At 47.1% G+C, this 24561-nt stretch overlaps 1 protein-coding gene across 1 annotated transcript in view; it reads right to left on the bottom strand.

Annotated features, from left to right (window-relative positions):
* The window catches only part of LOC105869686 (putative adhesion G protein-coupled receptor E4P), a 35763-nt gene extending 12125 nt beyond the window's left edge, over positions 1-23638 (bottom strand). The window contains exons 1-13 of the mRNA XM_075998140.1: positions 23555-23638; positions 20113-20206; positions 19050-19100; positions 17364-17486; positions 16316-16468; positions 15572-15612; positions 14923-15043; positions 12874-12914; positions 12227-12362; positions 9063-9170; positions 7240-7424; positions 5042-5212; positions 2922-3116 (exon numbers count right to left, since the gene is read on the bottom strand). Of these exons, the coding sequence (XP_075854255.1) occupies positions 2922-3116; positions 5042-5212; positions 7240-7424; positions 9063-9170; positions 12227-12362; positions 12874-12914; positions 14923-15043; positions 15572-15612; positions 16316-16468; positions 17364-17486; positions 19050-19100; positions 20113-20143 (1356 nt within the window). The 5' untranslated portion in view covers positions 20144-20206; positions 23555-23638. The remainder of the gene's footprint in view (positions 1-2921; positions 3117-5041; positions 5213-7239; positions 7425-9062; positions 9171-12226; positions 12363-12873; positions 12915-14922; positions 15044-15571; positions 15613-16315; positions 16469-17363; positions 17487-19049; positions 19101-20112; positions 20207-23554) is intronic.
* Positions 23639-24561: the final 923 nt, after the last annotated feature.

The raw sequence follows: 24561 nt of genomic DNA, 5'->3' as shown, positions 1-24561 counted from the left end.
TAAAAAGCTCAATTGACTACATCATTCTCTCTTTGCTGTGGGCTGAACTGTTCTTCCAAGTCCAAGGGCTGCAGTTCTAATCCTCAGCACCACCTAGTGGGACTTGTTCTTGGAGACAGGGCTTTTAAAAAGGTGATTAAGGTAAAAACGAGGTCATTAGGGTGGGCTTTAATCCAAGCAGACTCACACCCACATAAGAAGAGGCGGGTAGGGGGTTAGGGCTGGGCGTGGTGGCTCACACCTGTAATCCTAGCACCTGGGAGGCTGAGGCAGGAGGATCCCTTGAGCTCAGGAGTTCGAGACCAGCCTGAGCAAGAGCGAGACCCTGTCTTCACCAAAAAAAAAAAAAAAAAAAAAAAAAAAAAAAAAAAAAAAATTAAAAAAAAGGAAGAAGAGGCCATTAGGACACAGTCTTGCACAGAGGGTCGACAGTACTCCACAAGCCATGGAGAGAGGCCCCAGAAGAAACCAACCCTGCAGTCACCCAGGTCTCAGGCTTGCACCCTCCAAAACTGTGAGAAAGTAAATTTCTATTGTTTAAGTTGCCCAGTCTGCGGTGCTTTGTCATGGCAGCCCCGGAAAAGTACATGCATACACTTTTCTGGAAGTTGTGCTTTATGATCTCTCACAATTCTCCAGACACGTTCACAGATAGAAAGTTCTCCGTTCCACGCGGGTAACAAGACGTCCGTGTCCGGCCATGATAAAGTAACAAGAACTGCATGAACCCTCCCACCTTGAACAACTAAACCTTGAGGAAAATACACGAGATTGTGAGTTTGGGATACTGGACAGTAGGCAGTGCACACGGCGATTCCTAAAAGGACAGACACAAATGAGGTGACTCGCTGAGGCTTCCCGCTCACTTCCAAAGAGGGTCCCCAGATCACAGCCCAGGGAGGGGAACCCCCAAATAAGCCCCAGAAGTCCCGCTGAACTGAGGAAACAGAGTTGAAAGTGCCAGGAGACTGTGACGGGTTGAACTGTGTGTTCCGTCCCCAAATTCATGCATTGAGGTGCTATCCCCCCATCTCAGATGGCAACCTTATTTGGAAAAAAACACAAAAGGCTTGCAGATGTCATTATCAATACTTAAGATAAGGTCACACTGCACTCAGGTGGGCCCTCATCTGACATTACTCAGGTCTTTATAGAAAGGGCCAATTTGAACACAGACACACACACACACACACACACACACACACACACACACACACACACAAAACATCACGTGAAGATAAAGACAGAGATGGAGGTGAGGCTTCTACAAGCCCAGGAATGCCAAAGACGGCCGGAACCCACCAGACGCTGGGGGGGGGGGCACGGGACAGGCTCTCCTGTGCAGCCCTGAGCAAGAACCGACCTGTCAACACGTCCATGTTTAGACTCCTGGTCTGCAGAACTCTGACACAGTGCGTTTCTGGCGGTTTAGCCACTGAGTACTCGGGTACTTTGTCGTGACAACTCTAGACAGCTAATACAGAGCCCAAGTTAGCTAGAATTGATGAGGCCAAACACCACAGAGCAGGGAGCCACAGAGGCTGTGGGGGAGAAGGGAAGGAGGAGATTGGCAGAGGGTTTCCCTGGAATCTTTGACTGAATCCTTAGCAGTGTCTGCTTGTAAGGAAACCAACCAGACTAGGGACAGCCACCCAGAGAGCAGTGCCTTCCTCTAAGAAAAAAACAAACGAGTACTCTCATAACTTTCTAGCTGTGGGACTATATTGCTTTAGAGTTAAAAGGATCCTTGGAGAACATCTAGTTCCAGTTCTTCCTTAATATTATGATGGCCATGTTCTCAATGAAGGTAAAAAGTCGTGTGGCTGCCTAGCAATGAATCCACACTCTTCTATGTAAATATCTCTTATCTTTCTAAGTCCTTACAAGAGCCGTATGACGGGGACACGGTTTTAGAGAGGAAGTTTAAAAAGAGGAAGTCATGAGAGATCTGTCATAAAACACAGTGACTATATTTAATAACAAGCTATTTTATACTTAAAAATTGCTAAGAGAGCAGATTTTAAGTGTTCTCAACACAAAAAGGAGGATGCGATATAAAGCATATGTTCATTAGAGAGATTTGGCCATTCCATAACATACATATGTTTCAAAACAACAGATTGTGCACAAAAATATATGTAATAGTTATCAGTTAATTTAAAAAAATCTATACCTAAATAAATAAAAAGGGGAAGTTACTTCAACAAGGTCACAAGCAAGTAGGATGAAGAATTGAACTCAAGTGTACATCAGTGTGGAAAATCCACCAGTCACCAAAAATTCAAGTCTCTCCCTGTCTTGCAAATACAAAACATGTATTGGTCACTGGGAAGTGGCCTCCAAGCTAGGGACTACATTTCCCAGCAGGCCCTGCAGGTAAGTGTGACCATGTGACTGAGTTCTAGCCAATAGAATGTGACATGGGAAGGGATCTCCACCACTTCCTGGTGTGGCCCAATAAGCCTCCCCCAAGGAACTCTGCCATTCTCTTTCCCCCCTCCCAGTTGGATAAAATGGAAAGGACCCCAGGGAGAACTTGGAAGCTGTGTATGGACAATGAAGACCATCAATCAGCCCAAGAATAGCAGACAAACACTCTTAAAACCTATTTGTGCACCCTGTATTGATGCATAAGGGAAAAAGTCACTGCTATTGTGCTGAGCCTCTGACATTTTGGAGTTGACTGTTATGGCAGCTAGTGTTGCCCTAATGCCATCAGACTGGCTCTCAATCACTTTTCTAAATGGTCCCACAGAAAGCATGGGTCTTGCTCACAGTTATACAGGAGGAGAGCTGACATGGCAACTCATGCTTTTCCCCCCTGCACCATCCCACCTGATTAACGCCTCCCTCCCCACCTTATCTCAGGAGAAGATAGCTGGATTAGATCATGACAACGCGGTAATTGGTTGATTGCATACCTCAGGCTCAGTTCTGTTGATGCCTGTGAGGAAGAGGAGGTGGGCCAGGAAGAGGCAGAGGGAGAGCTGCAGGTGGAGGGTGGTGCTGGTGTTCTGGATGGGCCGGCACAGGAGGAAGGTGAGCACGGCCAGGAAGAGGCACAGCAGGGAGACGATGAGCCCCACGTGGGTGATCACAGTCAGCACAGCATCCTCCTGCAAGCCACCAAAGGAGGAATTTGTTATAGTTTGCAGTTGTGCAGATGTCTTCCTCATGCAAAGACAGGTGGTGTCCTGAGTTCAGTCCCTGGAACAAATGACTCAACCTCTCTGGGACTGGGTGTTCCCATCTTCAACTTAGGGGCAGTAATAGCATTCTTCACACAGGAGTGTTGAAAAACCCAGACAACTAGACCAGTGCTGTCCAGTGGAAATTAGACATGTCTGGGTGGCTGAGGCAGGTGGATCACTTGAGCTCAAGGGTTCAAGAGCAGGCTGGGCAAAAGTGAAACCATGTGTCTACCAAAAATAGTAAATAAAATTATTCAGGCAGGGTAGCTCAAGCCTGTAGTCCCAGCTACTCGGGAGGCTTAGGCAGGAGGATTGCCTGGGCCCAGTAGTTTGAGGTTGCAATGAGCTGTGATGAGGCCACCACACTCTTGCCCAGGTGACAGAGCGAGACTCTTTCTGTCTAAAAAGAAAAAAAGAAACGAAAAGAAGTGGGACATTTGAGCTGAGAACCTTGTGTGTAAGTTGAAAATTTTCTAGTAGCCATAATAACAAAAGAAAAAAGAAACATGAAATGAACAGTGTATTTTATTTAACTGAATAGTTTCAAAATATTATCAGTTAAATATAGAATCAATGTAAATGTAAACAGTTCTTAGTAAGATGTACCACATCCTCTTTTTCTGTTCATATTTAGCCTTTGAAATGCAGTGGATATTTCTCACTGACGGCACATCTCAACTCAGACACTGCATTTTCAGTGGTGAAGGTGAAATGTTGTCCTACCAAACCATAAACTTGTGTTTAGCTGAAGAACATTCTACGCTTCTCCAGTTTTTAAATTTGAATCATTAAAACAAAATAAAATTAAGCATGTGGCTCATCGGTTGCCCTAGCTACATTCCTGGTGCTCTATAGCCACATGTGCCCGGTTATGCTATTGGCCAGCACAACACTCAAAAGGAATATCCATAAAGGCTGGGATTTTTAAAAATCTGTCTTATTCCCTGTTATTTTCCAAGGCCTGGAGCAACGTGTGGTGTGTAGTAGCCACTTGATAAGTGTGAAAACGAGGCCGTGCATATGAAACATGCAACACAGTGGTTGTCATATAGCAAATGTTCAATACATGAGGGCTATAAAGAAATAGTGGGAGAAGGTCAGTAATTTCCCTTAAACATGAGTTTAAATAATTTAACCATCTTAGACTCGGTTGGGACCTGGGAAGTGCAGAGGGCCATGTCCTGTCTTTGGTGACAGCCAGTTGCCTTCCTCTGGTCTGAAGGGGAGGTTTAGTTGTGAGTTTCTCTTGCAGAGTGACAGATGGTTTTGATCCCAGAGCTCCCTGGACCTTATCCCTGTAGCGGTTGCCAAGGAAACTCCCCAGTGTCTGAGGGCTTTCCTTGTTCTCTTGAGCTCAGTCTGCCCATGTCCCTGGAAGTGTCAGAGAATCGACATCCCTGGGTGCAGCTCTCAATAAAGGGGTGCAGCTCTCAATAAAGGGGTGCAGCTCCCAATAAAGGGGTGCAGCTCCCAATAAAGGGGTGCAGCTCCCAATAAAGCGGTGCAGCTCCCAATAAAGGACTAAAGGGAGCTGGAGTGTGAATACCCCAGCTCTCTTTCCACCCAGTTAGAAAGACTCTCAGACGTGAGTTCTACACGGATGCCCAGAGTCCCCCAGAATTCGCAAGGCCCACAGTGGTGACAGGCTTGAAAATGCCCTCTGCATTCGCTTCTGTCTTATTGCCATTTAATTTCCCCAGTTCCCCACTGGGGTGTCCTGGATCCCCTCTCAAGTAAGCGACTACCCCACGGCTCCTTATCTTAGAGTCCTGTTCTAAGAAATGCAGAGGATGACCTCACAGCGTCCCGGACACAATCAGGTTAGCAGGGGGGACCAGGAACGTGGGTACCTTGGGGCTAAGAGCCATGAGGACGGCAAAGCTGGACAGGTGGCAGCACTTGCACTGGGTGTGAGAAGCGTTGCTGTGCTCGCGATAGCAGCCCTCCGTGGACCAGCCGCCCCCCTCTTCCTGCGAGTCTTCCCAGTAGACACACAGATGTTTTGTTCTCAGACCTCCAGGCTGGAAAAGAGAAGAGCATGAAAGTGGGTCCCTTCCTGGTTTGGTGGTTTCACTTTATAGGTCACTCGTGCTGTGCTGTGCAAGGGAACTGGATTGGGAGAACGTTTCTCGGGAAGAGTCTCTCATCACCACACCTGCAGGGGCTTACTCTTCACTATCGTCCCCTTCGCTGGCCATCTCAGCCCCCAGGGATTGGGCCTTATAGACGGCTTCCCCCAGGTTCTGGCCATGGACAGAACCAAGGGGAGGCGCTGGGGAGAGATCCTTGCAGGAGAGAAGGGAGAGAAGTCAGGTGTTCCTTCCTCACTCTCCTTCTGCTCCCGGCTGTGCCCGTCCCAGGCAAGGCGATCCTCCTCCTGCTCTCGCTTCATCTGAGCTCCGTAACGCTCCCCACGGCACTGCCTTGTAGACTCCGGTGTGAGAATGGCTTCCACTGAGGCAGTCTCTGGGCACCTGTGCATTTCTTTCTTCCCCAAATTTATTGAGGGTTTATTGACAAACAACAGTGGTATATATTTAAGGGATATTATATATTATACAAAATGATTACCATGATGAAGCTAACTAACACATGCAACACCTGACATAGTTAACTTTGTGTGGGGGGAGTGGAGGGCAGTCTCTTAGCAAATCTCACCTGTATGATACACCATTTTTTTTGTTTTTGTTTTTTCTTTTGAGACAGAGTCTCACTCTGTCATCTGGGCAAGAGTGCCGTGGCATTAGCCTAGCTCACAGCAACCTCAAACTCCTGGGCTCAAGCAATCCTTCTGCCTCACCTTCCCCAGTAGCTGGGACTACAGCCATGTGCCACCATGCCCGGCTAATTTTTTCTCTATATTTTTAGTTGGCTAATTAATTTCTTCCTATTTATAGTAGAGATGGGGTTTCTCTCTTGCTCAGGCTGGTCTTGAACTCCTGAGCTCAAGCAATCCTCCCGCCTCCGCCTCCCAGAGTGCTAGGGTTACAGGCGTGAGCCACCGTGCCCGGCCCATTGTCATTAACCATAGTCACCATGGGTAACATTGTGTCTCCAGAACTTATTCATGTTATAACTTAAAGTGCATCCCCTTCCAGGGGTCCTCAAACTTTTTAAACAGGGGGCCAGTTCACTGTCCCTCAGACCGTTGGAGGGCGCTGGACAGCGCGGCCACGCACATTCCACACATGCGCACTGCGGGCCTGGGACTAGTCGGCTGCTAAGCAGGACAGGCAGCGGCAGCAAAAACACCCGGCGGGCCGGATAAATGTCCTAGTCGGGCCGCATGTGGCCCTCGGGCCGTAGTTTGATGACCCCTGCCTTAGACCAACATCTCTTCATTTTCCCACGCCCCATCCCTGGTAACGACCCTTCTACGCCTTATTATTAGGAATTTGATATCTTTTTTTTAGATTCCAGATATAAATGAGATCATGCAGAATTCATTTGTATGTGTGTGTCTGGCTTATTTCACTTAGAAAATAGTCCTCCACGTTGATGCACGTTGCCTCGCGTGGCAAGAGTTCCTTCTTTTAATAAAGGCTGAGTAAAATCAAATTTCTTATATATAAATGCATGAAATATTTTTCTTTATCCATTCATCTGTTGGTAAAAACAACTTAGATTGTTTCCATATCTTCACTATTAGGTATAATGCCGCAATGAACATGGGATGCCGCTGTCTCTTCAATTCCTTTGAATATGTACCCGGAAGTGGGATTGCAGGATCCTATGATATTCTAGTTGTAATTATTTTGAGGAGCCTTCATACTCTTTTCCCTAGTGTCTACACCCACGTACATTCCTACCAACAGATCTGTAAGAATTCCCTTTTCTCCACGCCCTCACCATACCTATATGTTGGTTCTTTGGTAATAGCCATCCCTACAGGTGTGAGGTGCTGTTTGATGGAAGGAGTCTTAACATTTCTTGTGAGTTCTCCTATCTCTGAGTGATTAGACTTGGATTCATTTCCCTCCCCGGAAGCTGATAACACACCCTTCCCTTTACAACACCTCACAGAGGACCGGCCCTGCTGTCTGCTCACCTGAGCATGCTGAAAAGTCAGGACCACGGGTTCGGACAGGTACACTTTTTCCTTCAAGCCAGTGGCGACGCTCACAACGTGAGAGTTTAGTTTTACTTCCCGCATTCCTCTTCTGTCATTAAAAAAGGATCCATTCGGCATATCTCCGACAGATTGATAAGTGATGAGGGCAACCGCACTTATATCTGAGAAGAAAAGAAGAGAAACAACGTTAGGGAGTGTGCATAGTCTGGGAAGTTGGACCATAGTGTCTTAGGTGAGGGTCACAGGGCAAGCGACGGACAGTTACACCTGCCCTCGGAAACCCCTTACATTTCCCGTTCAACACACCACGTGAAGTTTGGGGCGCAGCACCTTTCGTTCCGTAATACATAGCGTAAGGCCCCACACATTGAAGCAGTATATGTGCAAAATACATTCATCCATGGGTAGTAAAAATACATATGAGCCCTTACACGTCCCAGAGTTGGCCTGCAAAATGCTTGTGCTCAGAAGGGCGGGTGGAACTCAGGAAGGCTGAGGAAGGCTCACACTCCCACCCTCCGTCTCACACTCACTCTGGGTGTCTGATTCAGTGGAAAGGTGTGCAGGGTGACCCATTCTATTTAATCCACCCATTTTCCTTCCTTCCCCCTGTTCCCCTCCCCCCACCGCCTTATCTTCCTCCTCCCCTCCCCTTTTCATGAAAGTGTGATTTAATTCTCAGATGTTCAACACACATAGGGTGCTCTGTGACCTGACGGGGTGTTTCCCAGATTGCAATTATTCATGTGCCACCACCGATGTTGGCCAAAGCTACTTGCCTCCTCTATTATTATTCGCTCCATTTTAAAAATCCACTCACTTTTAGATCCCTTCCCTCTCTTCCCCTGCTCTACAGCTTATAGTAAGGAGTAAAGATAAATCAGCAGACAGGAACTGTTTTGGAGTAAATGCAGCAGGCACGTCACTCTCTGCATAGCCAGGCCTTACTCTTGAAAACAGTTTATATGCATTAGTTAATTTATTTACTCTTCCTTCCCATATTTTTTGAACCCCTACTGTGTGCCAAGACATTCTAGGTATTATAACACAGCAGTGAAAAACAGCAGACACAATCCCTGCCGTCAGAGAGCTAACATTGGAGGGGGAGAGGTGAATAATAAACCAATCAATAAATTAGAAAAAAATGACACAGTGCAGGTGATTTGCAGAGACTAAAATCGAATGGATAAAGCAGGGGTGGCAAACCATGGCATGAGGGTCAAATCTGGCCTGCCACCTGCTTTTGTCAATAAAGTTTTATTGGCACACAGTCACACTGCTTCGTTGACGTATCACCTATGGCTGCTGTCATGCTACGATGGCAGACTTGAGTAGCTACGACAAAGACCATCTGGTGCAAACAGCCTAAAACATTTACTCTCTGATCCTTTTACAGAACAAGTTTGCCAAGCTATAGGACAGAAAAAGACTCGGTGACTCCTTCAAATAGGGGGTTCATAAAATTCTTCTCAAAGGAAAGGATGTTCGAGGCAATCTGCCACCATGGTACCTTTTCAGACATCACATGGAAATCAGGCATGTGTCAGCCTGTCCATTTTAAGGAAGAATGTCAAGGAATCCTATTGAAACCTAAGTGTGTATCACAAAGTGCACAGTCCTTTTAAGATTTAAACTTTTTCTCCCCAATTGCCTGATCCGTGCTCAAGGATTCCTTCTAGAATCTTCTAGAATCTTCCTACTTTGAAAATGTAAGTTCCCATCCCTAGGTCTAGTAACCTAGAAATGAGACAATGGTGCCTAGAATGCGGAGTCAGGAGAATCCATGGTAGGCACAGTACCTGCGGTGGCTCCTTTGAAAGCATGAGCACAGTTGATATCCATCGTGTTGTTTCCAGCTTCCAGAAAAGTCTTCTCACCTGTCTCACTGCACCTCTTGCTTTCATAGACTGAAAACAGGAAGAAAGTGAGTCCTTCTGTACTTACTTCCCATGGCTAAAAAACTTGTTGAACACCTCCCTTCTTTGGAAGACCCCCTACGGGTGATTCCATCTCCCCGGTGGAGGGTAGACCAGATGGCATTGCCCCTCCCCCTGTCTGGCTGGTGGGAGTGAAGTGGTGACAATGTCCTAAGCAAGACACACGCTGGCCACACAACCCAGGACATGACAGGGGATGGCTGTGCCTCCCTGAGCTAGAACTAAGGGGTGTGAAAATTCAGCATTTAACACAGGCTACTTAAGGAATAATAAAAAAATTAAACTAATAACGTTGATGATACTGGAGCCCTGTGAGGGTGGAACTCAAACTTTCTAAGGAAGAGTAGCTAAGCATTTAAAAGTAAGACAAGCTTTCCAAGTAAGATAACTAGGGTCAGATTTTCTGCCTTGGAGAAGAATCCCATGAGTAAACTCTACCCCTATCACATAAGCCTGTAAACACAAGATCTGATGAAAGATTATCCTCATAAATATTTTTTGTTACAGGAAGTTCATCTCTGGACAACTAAGAAAATTGTCCTAGGAGCTATGGCAGACAGCTCAGTGCCCCCAACCCCTATTCACTCCATATTTTGGGGGGACTAGGACTACCAAATTGAACACAAGTCATTTTCCAGCTTCCTTTTTAGGTAGGTGGAGGCATGAAACTATTTGCAGGTGAATGGATGGAAGGTCAGATTGATGGGTTCTACAGAAAATGAGCATGCCTTCTACTTCTCTTTTCCCTCTCCCATTGGCTGGTAAGAGGATGTGGAAGTAGAGCAACTATGTTGTAACACGTTAAAACTCAACTATGATCGACAAAATATGTATAGATTTTTTTCCTCCACACTAAACAAGGAATTCTCCAGGAACTACCAGCTGGGTGTGCTGTTTTCAATTCTGACATTATCTACCTGACAATAGCATCAGATCCCACAGTTTGAGGGCTTAGTCCCAGAAGAGCACCAGAATGGTTTTGAAGATGGCAGAGCACTGCCATGAAAGAGCCACATCAGCCCTGGTTTTCTTATGCTCAAACTATTAAAGAAGTAATAGTTAAGCCATTGGTCAAGCCACTGTACCTTTAGTCTTTCTTATACCACCAGATTTGATAGCCTAATACACATATTAACTTCACATGGAAGACTTGTCAAAATAGATGACAAGATAAGTCTCAATGAATTCAAAGGATTGCAATTTTAAAGAGCATGGTCTCACATAAGAACACTTCAAACAGATTATATATCACCACCAAGTGAAATTTATCCCTGCTATGCAAGGTCGGTTTAACATATGCAAAGCAATCACTGGGATCCATCACATTAACACAGCACATGATAAAAATCATGTGATCATCTTAATTTATGCAGAAAAAGCATTTGACAAAGTTCAACATCCTTTCTTGATTAAAACCCACAATAAAATTAAGTAAGAAACCATTAACAAAAAGACCATTAACAAAAAGCCCCAAATATTTGGGAATGAAACACACATTTCTAAAGAACCTATAAATCAAGTGGTAAATCACACGGAAAGTTTTAAAATATTTTTCACTGAGGGATGATGAAAGCCCAACATCTCAAAATTTTCGGGATGGAGCCAAGGCAGTACTTAGAAGGAAAAAGCATAGCTCTAATTTATAACTAAATTTAAAGCTATAAATGCATTTATTAGGAAAAGAGGATGGCTTAAAATCAATGATCTAAGCTAGGGAGTCAAAAAGGTAGAAAATTAAAAATTAAATACAAAGAAAGTAGAATGAAATAAAAAAGGCAAGATATCAAGTTAGAAGAAAACAGAACAATGAGAAAAATAATCATCAAAGCCGAAATTTGGTTCTTTGAAATGATTAATGGATACAGATGTTAAGAAGAAATCACAGTCCCTGACACGCAGCTGTTAAAACCCTTGTAATTTCCTGAGCAATAGGCACAAGAGAAAATCTTTTGTCCTAATGTTTGGTCTTTGACTCAAGTTCCTGACACACAGCTCCTGAGACCTTTGGAATTTCTTGAGTATCAGAAGCATGTGACTCAACTCCTAAGTTCCATCAAATTTCCCAGGTTATAGAAGCATCGTCTTTTGTAACAAGGTGACACTCATCCAGGTACAGGATGACTGGCGATGAGGGCTCGTTGACAGGGAAACCAAACATGAGATTAAGGGTTTGAAAATTTCCTTTCCACCCCTTCCCACCTACAGGGAGGGGGAAGAGACTGAACGCATCGCCTGTAGGCAATGCTGTCACCAATCATGCCTAACTAATGAGCCATCCGTCCCAACTCAGAAAACATGCTTCCAGGGCCTTCTAGGTAGCTGAAAAGTTTGAGACTCCTGGGATATGAGAAGCTCAAACAAGGCATCTCTTCCATCTGGCTGTCATCTGTCTATTTATAGTATCTTTCATAATAAATATATAAATGCAATATTGTTCTTCCCTGCGAAATTAATCAAACCCCAGAAGTTACTGACTCTGATTTATAGCCAGACCCAGTCAGAAGTACAGGTTATACAACCTGAGACCTGCAATTGGCATTTGCAGTGAAGGTGCTCTTCTGGGCCTAAGCCCTCAAACTGTGGGATCTGATGCTATTGCCAGGTAGAAAATGTCAGAAATGAATCACAGGACACCCAGCTGGCATTTCCTGGAGAATTGCGTGTTTAATGTAGAGGAAAAAACCTACACATATTTGTTGACCAAAGACGAGGTATTGTGTGTTGTCGTGACTCTATGAGAATAGAGTAGGAACATAACCCAAAGCTTTTTTCTTTCCACCAGCCATGGTAGGATGGTGGATATGTTCTTCAGTAATTTTCACCATAGGAAAGGAAGATAGAATGGGGAAGAGAGCTGGTTTATTCTCTTGTCCCTGAATTTATCTTTTTGAAAGCAGAGCCCTACTCATTAATGTCAGCGTGGAAGCTAATTCTGGGAGCCATGAGGTTTATCATTCTTGGCCCTGCCCAGGCCAGAACCCAGGTCTCTTTATGGACATCATAGGAGTCTACTCAGCACCTCTTACCTATGCCAAGCTCAGAATTTTGACCTTTCCCTGGAGAAGAAGAACTCGAATTCCAAATACTCAATTCCACACTCTGGAATGCTTGAGTAGCCTTTCTCGCAAAGCCTCTTCTGCTTGTAGTCTTCCTCACATTGCCCTGTCAAGAAAATAAAGGTAATTAGGTGGACTCTCCCTGAAACTTCAGGAAGCAGGAATACACACAAATGCGGTACGGGTGAGCCCAGAAGACAAGAGTGATTAAGGTGCTGGTAGGTGGGGTGAACATGAGGTTCCAGACACTGACAGGGATCTTTACATGACAGCTGAGATACTGTCACTCTTTCCAGAGTTTCTGGATTTCTACTGACATCTGAGACCTGTCAATGCTTGGTTGTGGGAGGGTGTCCTGGGCATGGTAGGATGCTGAGCTGTGTCCCCGGTCTCTATTCACTCCATACCAGGAGCACACTTTCCCCCTCCCCCTAACGTTATGACAAGCAGAAGTGCCCCAGACATGGACACATGACCCTTGGGGTAGAGGACACAGTCATCCCTGCATGAGAACTACTCTCTTCTAGAAATCACAGGGCACCTGCTAGTGTCACAGCAGGAGAGGATGCGGTGAGATGGACCAGCTGCTTCCCACACCCAGGCCTCACCCCACTTACCCAAATATTCCCTTGCGACTGTGTCTTGTCACCACGGTTCTCTGTGGGGAAAAGGTAGCCACTGAACAAGACATGGGAGAAAACTCACCCTGGCTCACCTCACTTCTTCCAATGCCTTCCTGTTGGACCCTTCTCTGATGCCCCTGAAACCTACCCCAATCCCCCTCTACGACATCCAAAATGTGTTCTACAGTAGATTATAAAAGGGAATTAGAATTTGGCTTCCAGTTTAGTACTTGGGACAACCATATTTACTGAGCAGCTACTCAACACCAGACATGATGCTAAACCACATGGGTAGAGGTTGGTAAAAGAGACCAAGGGTGTCCTCTTGTGCAGTTTGCAGTCTGGAAGGAAAGGCATTGAGCAAATAATTATGAATCAATAATTAAGAGATTGCAAGTGATGTCATTAATAAATAGGAGGTGATCACATGGGGACTCACACCAGAGATCCCCAGCACATCAGCCTTGCATGGAAGAGGTTTCCGGAAGGAATCAACATGGATTGATTTAATACTATAGAAGCCGTTGTCTATGCATCACATCTACACTGTCTCCTCTAAGAGAATGCAGAAGGCTCTATCACAGACTTATGCAGCATGAGAGCTAATTTTTATAGAGCCTTTCTAGGTGCCTAGGCCTGCCAAGTATTTGACAGGCATTAGTAATCATAAAGCATGGGTGAGGGGTACTGGTTTGCTGGGGCTGCCATAACACGGTGCCACAAACTGGTGGCTTAAAGCAACATAAATTTACTGTCTCACAGCTCTGCAAGGTAAAAGTGTGTAGTCAAGGTGTCAGCAGGACCATGTTTCCTCTAAGGAAGGTGCCTAGGAGGCATCTTGCCTTGCTTCTTCTACCTTCTGGTGGCTGCCAGCAATCTCTGTCCTTCCTGGGGTTGTGGCAGCGCAACCCCAGTCTCTGTCTACACGTGGCCATCGTCCCTCTGTGCCTGTGTCTCTGTTCCCTGAGTTCACTCTTTTTTTTATAAGGACACCACTTGTATAGGATTTAGGGTTCATCCTAACGTAGTTTGACCTCATCTCGACTTGACTGCATCCACGAAGACCTATTTCCAAATAAGATCACATTCTCAGGATGCAGGTAGACATGGATTTAGGGAGCACAGTATTCAACCCTGTGAGCTGGATTCTGAAATAGCTTCCAGCTATCCCTGCCTCTTGCATTAGTTGTTCCTAAGTAATGAAGCGCCCATCAACGTCCAGATGAAGATGGTTCCTGGAGCTTCCAGGTAGCTGAAAATTTGGAGGTTCCTGGGGTGTGACACGCTCATAGAGGGCTTGGAAGTGCCACATCTCCTTCTCCCCCCCTTTCCCGTCCCTTGCTCTCTGCATCTCTTCCAGCTGGCTGCCCATCTGTGTCTTTTATAATATCTTTTATAATAAATGGATAAATGCAAGTAAAGTGCCTCCCCGAGTTCAGTGAGCAAATTAATCAAACCCAGGGAGGGAGGTCACGGGACTCTGATTCATAACCGGACAGGGTCAGAAGTACAGGTTACAACCTGGGACTTGCAGCTGGCGTCGGAACTGAAAACGCTCTGGGATTAAGCCCACAAACTGTGGGGTCTGGGTCTGACGCTGTCTCCAGGTAGACAATGTCAGAATTGAATGACAGGACACCCAGCTGCTATCTGCTGGAGCATTGCTTGTTTAGTGTGGGGGGAAAAATCCACACACATTTTCCTGACCAAAGATGAAGTGTTCTGTGTTGTCCTGAGTATGTGAAAGTAGAGTAGGAACATAACCCAAAGTGATTTCCTTTCTACCAGCCATGGTAGGATGGTGGATGTTTTCCTACGTAAGTTTCACCGCATTAAGGGAGGTTGCAATGGGGGAGAGAGCAGGTGTATTCATTCTCCTGTCCTTTGAATTTATATCTTTGAAAGCAGAGCCCTACTCATGTAAGGTCAGCATGGAAGACTGTGATTCTGGGAGCCCATTGATTTTATCATGCATCGGCCCTGCCCATGCCAGGACCCAGACCTCTTTATGGACATCACAGGAGTCTACTCAGCACCTCTTACCTGTATCAGACACAGAATCTCCACCCTTTCCTTGAAAATCAGAACTCCCATTCCAGGCACTCAATTCCACCGTCTGGAGTACTTGCGTAGGCTTTGTTGCAAAGTCCTTTCTGTTTTCATTCTTTGTCACATTTTTGTTTCAAAGAAATAAAGCTAATTAGTTAGACCCTCACTAAAACTTCAGAAAGCAGGAACATGCATTAGTGTGGTAGGGGTGAGCCCAGAAGACAATATTGATTAAGGTGCTAGTAGGTGGGGGTGGACATGAGGTTCCAGACACTGACAGGGATCTTTACATGACAGCTGAGACAGTGTCACTCTTTCCAGAGTTTCTGAATTTCTACTGACATCTGAAGCCAGTCAATGCTTGGTTGTGGGAGGCTGTCCTGGGCATGGTGGGATATTGAGCTGTGTCCCTGGTCTCTATTCACTAGATACCAGGAGCACACCCTCCCCCTCCCCCTAACGTTGTGACAAGCAAAAGTGTCCCCAGACATGGACAGATGACCCTTGGGGTAGAGGACAAAATCACCCGGGGAAGAGAACTACTCCATCCTAAAAATCACAGGGCACCTGCTAGTGTCACAGCAGGAGATGATGTGGTGAGACGGACCAGCTGCTTCTCACACCCAGGCTTCACCCCACTTACCTGAGTTTTCACTTCTGATGGCGTCTTTTTGGTGCTGTTCTCTGGGGGGAAAAGCAGCCATGTAATGGGATATGGGATAAATCCCACCCTCGCTCACATCCCTTCTTCCAATCGGCCTCAAGTTAGGTCCTTGCCTGATGCTTCCGTAGCCTACCCCAATTTCTCTCTACGAAATCCAAAATGTGTTCTACATTAGAATTATGAAAGGGAGTTAGAATGTGGCTTCCAGTTTAATACTTCAGGCAACAGTATTTATTGAGCACCTACTCAATACCGGACATGATGCTAAACCACATGGATAGAGGTTAGCAAAAGAGCCCAAGGGTGTCCTCTTGTGGGGTTTGCAGTCTGGAAGGAAAGGCATTAAGCAAATAATCACAAAACAGTAATTAAGTGATTGCCAGTGATGCTCTTAATAAATAGAATGCCATGTCATGGGGACACACACCAGAGCGCCCCAACACATCAGGGTTGCAAGGAAGGCTTGCTGAAGGATTCAGCGTTAATAGAGGTAATAATATAGAGCAGTCGTCCACACAGTACGTCTACACTATCTCATTTATGGAATGCAGAAGTTTCTACGACAGGCTTATGTAGCATAGGAGCACATACTTACTGAGCCTTCCTAGGTACCTAGAACTGCTAAGTATTTTACATGCATTACTAATTGCAAAGGATAGCTCTTCCCACCTGCCCCCACGCCCATCCTTCTTCACAGAGGAGAGAGTATTGGGAGTTTCTTACCATAACAGTCCGGATGGTCGATATCCACCAAACCAGCCACCCAGTTGAAGATGGGATGTGCTGCCACACAGCTGCAGAGGTAACCTCCGATTTTGTTTCTGCAGTATGCTCCATACTTGCACATGTGAAGCTCAGTCTCGCACTCATCAATGTCTGTGAGTCAAGAGAGAATGCTGCTTTTCATTTTCATAGAACAGTACCAGTTCTCCTGCCCATGGGATCTTGATGTCGCCCAACATTGTTCATCAGATAACATCTCCCATTCTTGGAAAGGATGAATCTGCATGATAAAGATGAGAATTCGCCATATGTTCATGTATAAATCTGACGCACTCCCAATAAAAAATCTGCATGTAATTAACGGAGTGAGACAAGTTGATACTGTCATGCAAGAACGGGCACAAAAACTGCAATGGGGCAATCAGACATTAAAGGATCCAGTAATGCTTTGAGGACACAGTGAGGTGCTGATGCATGAATAAATAAAAAGTAGACTACTGGAGTGGACTAAAAATCCAGAAACAGTCCCATGTACCTATGGAGCTTTAGACTATAGTATAGAGGATGTGTCAAATCCCGGGAATAGGGTGGAATGTAGTTTTTATTTAATGACGAGTCTCAAATTTGTTACATCAAATAAAAACGCACAGTGAGTAGCAAGGGAATAAATATAGGGTAAGCTAACACATCACTAGGAGAGGCTGCAAGCGAGGTGGAAGGGCCACTTTAGCTAAATCCTGGCTTGTGCAATGCCTGAGTGTCCTGCATCTCCCTGTCTCGCCAGCCTTCCCTGCCGAAGGACCAAGTTGAGGTTCAAGCCCACAGACAGGGGGTTCCCAGAGGCAAGGACTGACACCTGCTGTCTCTGTCTGAGGCACGCAGGGACAGGTGCACCTGCCCAGTAGCCGCACCGTGGCGAGGGGCCTGCTGACGAGCTGTGGGTTCTATTTGGTCCACGGATTCATGTGCCTCAGACAGAGGACACAAAGACGAGGAATAGTTGTCACCAATGATGGGTCGAATTAAATCTCATCCATAACATCTTTACCTTCACATGTCTCCTGGGAGCTGAAAAAGTGTCTCCTCCCAGAACTGGACTGGAATCCAACCTCACAGGCGCAGTGGGTGCTGTTGTGGCAGGAGGCATGCTCAGGGCACTGAGGACAGAGGGCTGCAGGGAACACAGACGTGTGCATTCCTTTGCTCATTCATTTGTTCAAGACATATTCATGAAGCGCCCACAATCCATGCGCTGTGGTCAGAGGGATGTCCTCTTGGGACTGGCTCTGTGGCATCCTCTTTGCATCCAGCCCACAGCTGAACACAGACGCTCACACGGCCGGCCCGGATCCCACTTCTGCCACCAACACCACTCCTGCCTGACGGTGCCTCCAATGCCAGCACCTGTGCACCTGTGTGCCTTTACCTGCCGGCTCTCTCTGGCCACCAGGCTCCACTCTGTGCAGCGCAAGGCAGGTGAGCACTGCCTCCCCTCCCGGGAGCAGCTCCCTCCGCCGGTGACTGGCAGGAGTCTGTCTATTAAAGTAACTCAGCGTGCATAATATATAAGAAGAAAACCAACCAGGGAAGGACAAGCGTAGGTGAACGCAGAGACAGTGGGACCCTTGCGCCGTGCTGGTGGGAATGTACAAGGACGCAGCCTCCGTGGAAAGCAGCGTGGCCGTTCCCCAGAATGACCAAATTACCGCAGGAGCCGCAGTCCCAGTTCTAGGAATATGCACAAAGGAATGGAAAGCAAGGGATGGAGGAGACGTGTGTGCACCCACGTCCACGGCAGCCTTGGTCATGCCAGCCCCGTGTGTGTAAACCAGAAGCCCAGGGGGGAACGGACGGGTAAACCCGCTGTGATACAACCCCACGGCAGGGCACTGTTCAGCCTTGTACAGGGAGGACATTCTGACACACACAGCGACATGAATGGACCTCGGGGACATCGTGCTGAGTGAAAACAAGCCGGTCACGAAAGGACAGACTCCGGGTGACTCTGCTCCTACGAGGTCCCCAGAGGTGTCACACCCACAGAGACAGGAAGTGGAGTGGCGGGCGCCAGGGGCGGGGAGTCGTGCTTAGCAGGGACAGAGTTTTGGTCCTGCCATCAGAGAGAATTCTGTGCACGGATAGTGGCGACGGCCGCACGAGAGTGTGGGTGCCCTTCATGCCACTGAACCGTGCCCTTGGCAATGGGTAAAAGGTTAAGATTTCGTGTCACGTACATTTCACTTCCTGTTAAACGTAACAACCGTGAGAGGTCGTCCTTGCCCCCTGGGGCAGGACTGCGAGGTGCGGGCCCCACGCCGTGGGTGACCTGCCGTCGGCACGGAAGTCTGGAGGGAAACCCGCCCCCGGCAGCACGTGGCGGCCGAGCGTGTTGAACGACCGGGACGCGGGTGTGGGGAGACAGGGAGCAGCACCCGCACCGCCAGCTGTGTGGCCTCGGGCCGCGCCGGCTCAGCAGGACCTCGGCTGGGCGGGGACGGCGGCAGCACCTCTGAGTGGGAACGTCGCAGAGGACTGCAGGGGAGTCCGCGTGTCAGCCACTCGGCTCAGTAAATGCAGGTGACGCCGGTGATGCCCGCGGAGGGGGACAGCCCTCCGGAGGAGGGGACGCCAGGGACTCAGCGCCCCTGCCTCGTACAGGGCTCCTTCCCCTCCCAGACTCGAGCCCCAGGTCCCAGTTTCCTTCCCTCTGGCCTGTGGCCGTGAGTGGACTCACCTGCAGAGCTCCTGCCTTCTGGTCCTGGCACAGCCAGCAAGACCCCGAGACCTGGAACAGAGAGGAGGGGACGGTCAGACGGGGACCCCGGGCTCTGCGTGGCTGCAGGCTGGGCGAGTTAGAGATAACTAACCCTGACCTTCTGCCCGGTCATATGTGTGAACTTCACTGTAGATTCTTCCGGGCAGGCTGTAGACACAGGGTCACGGGGGTGGGCATGACGTATTAATACCAGGGAAGAACAAGAGGGACATGTGACTGCAGAGGTGGTTCCCCCCTCCCCAAAACTCAGCTGCTAATTCAGCTTTTCCACCTAGTCTAGCAGCAAACACCAAGGTTGCAACCTCTTTTCCATATTCAATGGTTTCTCTTTATCGGTCCAGACCTCAAACCCTACACTCTCTTATAAAAATATAATGCAAACCTCACAGGCCTTTTGACATTTTCTAGTAGTCACATTATTTTTAAAAAAAGCAAAGAAACAGGTGAACCTAATTTCAATAATATACTTTACTTCACCCAGCAGAGCCAAATGGTGATCATTCTAACATGTAATTCATATGAAACACATTATGAATGTATCACTGGCCCCCTTTTGAGTGCTTGTAGCCACCCCTGGCAGGTGGCTGTGGGATTGGACAGTGCAGGCTTAACCCTCAGGAACTGCGGCTTCCTCCGAGGTCAGAAGAGATTCGAATAGCACAGATCATGAGAAACCAGGAGTTACCATGCGTGTGACAATTCACCCTCAGCTTCCGCACCTGCATGGGGGTGACCCCTCCTGCATGCACATTCATCTGCTCTTCCCTCTTCCGCGTGTGATGCCCCCACTCCCCTTCTTGTGCTTCCCGGGATCCCCTCCCAAATAAATGCCCCCCCCCCGCACACACTCGTTCTCGTCTCGGTTCTGCTCTGGGGCAGCCCAGCCTAAGAGACTCGTCAGGAAAGTTCGGTGCAGGACAAGCACACGCAGGGGTTGCCGGAGACAGTGCCCGCCGTCGGGGAGCAAACGCAGGCGGGACGGCAGGGGCAGGAAGAGAAGGGGGGTCCCCGTCCCACTTACCCGAGAGCAGGAGCAGGCACCTGCTTCCCATGGCGCAGAGGCAGCGGGAGCAGCAGCGTGAGGATGTCTCTCCAGCGGGGAGGGGTGGGAGTTCCTGCAGTGGACAAGCCCAGTGAGGACCAACGCCTCAGGGTCTCGAGGCTACGAACCTGGGCGGGGGCGGGAGCGATGCTTATCAAAACCCTAAACCCTGCCTCTCTCACCTGACCCAGTAATTCTGCTTCTGGGCAACTCTCTCAAGGAAAGGATCCCTCAAGAAGGATCGCAGCAGAGGGGGTTGCAGGGCATGAGCTTACCACCCCACATGGTGCGAAAGAGACGCATCTCGTGGACTGAATATTCTGCTGGGATTTAAAATCCTGTTCTATTGCAGTCAGCAAAATCCAGAATGTGGAAGAACCAATCTTTTCTTTCCTTTTTTTTTTTTGTTGTTGTTGTTTGGTTTGGTTTGGTTTGCAGACAAGGTCTCACTCTGGTGCCTGGGCCAGAGTGCACTGGTGGCCATAGCTCACTGGGAGGTCAAACTCCTGGGCTCAAGTCACCCTCCTGCCTCAGCCTCCTGAGTAGCTGGAACTGCAAGAATGAGCCACTGCACCCAGATGATTTTTCCAGTTTTTGTAGAGACGGGGTCTCACTATGTTCAGACTGATCTCGAACTCCGGACCTCGAGCGATCCTCCGACTTTGGCCACCCAAAAGTACTAGGATTACAGGCGTGAGCCACTGCATCCAGCCTCTTTATTTATTTATTTATTTTGCATTGCTGTTATTTATTTGGTATTTTAAAATATTTTTAATTGACAAATAGTTATGTATATTTATGGGGCACAACATGCTATTTCAATATATGTTTACATTGTAGAATTATTAAGTCAAAGTAATTGGCGTCTTCATAACCTCACATACATATCCTTTTTTTTTTTTTTTTTTTTTTTTGAGACAGGGTCTCACTTTGTTGCCCAGGCTAGAGTGAGTGCCGTGGCGTCAGCCTAGCTCACAGCAACCTCAAACTCCCAAGCCATCCTCCTGCCTCAGCCTCCCAAGTGGCTGGGACTACAGGCATGCACCATCATGCCCAGCTAATTTTTTGTATATATATTTTTAGTTGGTCAATTAATTTCTTTCTATTTTTAGTAGAGATGGGGTCTTGCTCAGGCTGGTTTCGAACTCCCAACCTCGAGCAATCCGCCCGCCTCGGCCTCCCAGAGTGCTAGGATTACAGGCGTGAGCCACCACGCCCGGCCATATCATTTTTTTTTGTGATGAGAACATTTAAAATCCACTCTTCCAGCAATTTACAATGTATTATTATTAACGGTTGTCACCATGCTGTACGAAAATCTCTAAAAACTGATCTCTCCTAGTTAACTGACACTCTGTGCCCTTTGACTAACTTCCCTATTTCCACCTCCCAACCCTGCCCCATCCTCCATTAACCACTGTTCTAGTCTCTTCTTCTATTACTTCCACTTTTTTTATATCCAAAAAAATGCAAGAGGTTAAAAATAACAAGATAGAAGAAGAACCTGGATTAAAAATATATGATATCACATTTAAAGGAATTATAAATGCTAATAGAGGATGAGATTATGAATGATTTTTTAAAATGATTCCTTTATTTTTCTCTAAGCCTTAGTTTGTCAACAAGACATCATGAGTGATTTTAAATCCCTTTTTACTTAGCTGCAAGTCTAAATGTTGCATATTGCTTTAACAATAAGAACTTCATAATAACAATAATGAAGGATTTTAATAGAAGAGAAACACAATGACTTAAAAAATGGTTTCTCTTGGCAGTTCTGTGTGTTCTCCATGCTCCTGTCTTGATATGCCTGTTGGGCTTTGATCTCTGAGTTTGGAATCTCTTAGGGCCACCTGTGTGTTCACGCTCAATGCCCCACCCACGGTTGGGGTGCGAGATCTCTCTCATCCTGTCCATTACCACGTCCTAAGATCATTTATGGGAACTCGACTAGGGGCCAGGTGCCTTGTTAAGAACGCCGTGACTGTCATCTCATCCACAGCCCAGAGCATCTTATGACGTAGGTCTTGTCATCGTCTCTCCACTCTTCAGATGAAGAAACTGCGGTTCAAGAGATCTCGTGGCTCGCGCAGGGCCACGCCGCTGGAAAATGCAGAGCTGAGACCTGTGCAACGTCTCCCTGAGTCCAAAGCCCGAGTCCCACCACCTCCCCAAGGTCAGGACCCCAACGTCACCAGACGTGGAACGCAAATCAGTCAGACCATGGGTGGGAAGCCATGGGGACCAAGGGCAACTGGGGGCCACGGGCTCCAGCTGGAGACGACCACACCCACGTTTCCCTTAAACGCAGAGCCAGGGGCCCCCGGCTTGCAGTCTCTGCAGTGGACAATATCGCCTGGTTGGAAGTCCAAGCCTGCAGTGGGATCTTGTGTCCGCGGGAGGAATTACACTTAGTCCCTCTCTGGACACCTTCCCTCTTTCAACACCTGTCTCCCTTTTGCATTCATGGTTCTCCTCCTTCAAAAAATATTTTATGCTAAAATATTCTGGAGCAACTCTCAGTGCAAAGAATCCCCATTTGAATGAGGACAATTGTTTTTTGAGGCCTCGTTTGAAACCGATTAAACTAAAGTGAGTATGTTTACCTAAAAGAGGTGACAATAAATATTTGTCGCAACAGTTGAGACCTCTAGGGATGCTAATTTGGAGAGATTTTTGGCCATAACCAATTGCAAGAAATGCATTTCAAAGAGAGAGAGAGAGAGATGAATAAAGTTTCACAAAATAAAACTATACATACAGCATCTGATATTCTATAATCATGGTCCTTTTTATGTTTAATTTTTGCCAGGCTGGTTGTTATGCACTAAGTGGGTTTTGTGGCCCATCCCCCTCCAGCGGGTCATAACCAGCTGGTTAATCAAACGTCGACCTCCAAATCTCTCTACTTTGGCCACAAATCAGGCATCCAACCCTTCCCCTGTGAGCCTGGCGTTGACCTGCGCTGGCGTGTTTCTTACGGGACTGAGGTGTATGAAAAAGGTCTTTACTCACCATGCAACCTCAGGAAAGCCACTCATTTTCTTAAGATCTTGTTTTCCTCACTTTTCACAACAAATTGGTTATATGCTACATTTGCTATAGGCTCTTTTTTTCTTGAAACATTATCATTTTAGTCCACCCGAAACCCCTAAAGACACAATTCTCCACCTGCCCCGAGTGAGGGGGACATCTGGGTGGGCTGCACACCCCCACGTAACATCACACATCCCCCGTCCCGGCAGAAGGGAACAAACACACCTGAGACAGATGCTGCCTGTCCGCATGCAAGAAATGAAGCAACAGAGCATGGAATGAGGTCTCTTCGAAAAGGTTTCCAGACCCAGAGTATTTTTCTAGACTCCCAATCACAGGTAAAACATTTATCTATTTTTTATGAGAAGACACTGTGCCTACTCACCGCAGAGATGAGAAGTCCTTGCCTCCAACGCAGCCTGGTAGCTCCTCAGAACTGACAGAAGAGGAAGCGCACGGCCACTTATCAGAGGTCGAATTTCTCAAGGAGTCTTGTGGGTAGACGCGAAGGCTGGGTGGTTGGTCAGGGAGTTTGCCTAATGGTCCGAGGTGCATTAGTTCTCCTTTCATTACAGTAATTTAAATCCTGCAGGACCAGCATGGGCCAGATTAAAGTGCCCTGGGAAATGAACTTGGAAATGCTGATGGTGTTCAAAATGGGGTAAGCCAAATAAACAACGGAGGGTGGATTTCAGCTCTCTTGGATGCCAAGGAAGTGGGTCCAACTCTGAAGAGACACTTGAAGTTTTACTGCAAGAGCTGAAGGCCAGGGAGTGGAGGGGAGGAGTCAGCACATCTGTGTTACCCAGTGTCCCATTTCAGAATCGCTTCTCAGTGAACCACTCTGGGAAAACGACTTCCCCATAGTCTTGGGCTCTGGGATAGGGCCACCCAACATGCCTACACAGATCTGTCAATACTTGGCTGGTGAAAATTCCTGACGGGTCTTACTGGGACGGTGTACTGAAATATTTGTCTCATTTGCATTAGAAGACCCTTGGTCAGATCCAGCATGGATATGACAAACACCCCCAAGTCTGGCAAGTCCAAATTCACATCTAGTGATTTACTTCTTGTCTCATTTTACTACATTGATGAAACATGGCCTTATTGTCCCTAATATTAGCACCTTCATCTTTCTGTTTCTCATTTATTTTTATAAATTAATAAGCACAAATGCAATAAAGTATTGAAACAATCCCCCAGTGATGGCTGCTAAGGGGGGGCTGCTGGTCAGACTCTCCACGTACCACTGGACACGTTTGCTGGGTCACCTTGTGAAGGACAAGTGGAGAGTTCCAGTCTGTCATTGTCTAACTGTATTGGAATCACGATTGTCTACACCTTTCACCTCTCACAAAAATCACTCATGCTGGGTAACAGACTTAAACC

This window comes from Microcebus murinus, chromosome 27 (assembly GCF_040939455.1).
Source record: "Microcebus murinus isolate Inina chromosome 27, M.murinus_Inina_mat1.0, whole genome shotgun sequence".
NCBI classification, from domain to species: Eukaryota; Metazoa; Chordata; class Mammalia; order Primates; family Cheirogaleidae; genus Microcebus; species Microcebus murinus.
The sequence above is the reverse complement of the archived record's forward strand: the minus strand, read 5'-3'. Positions and strand labels throughout refer to the sequence as shown.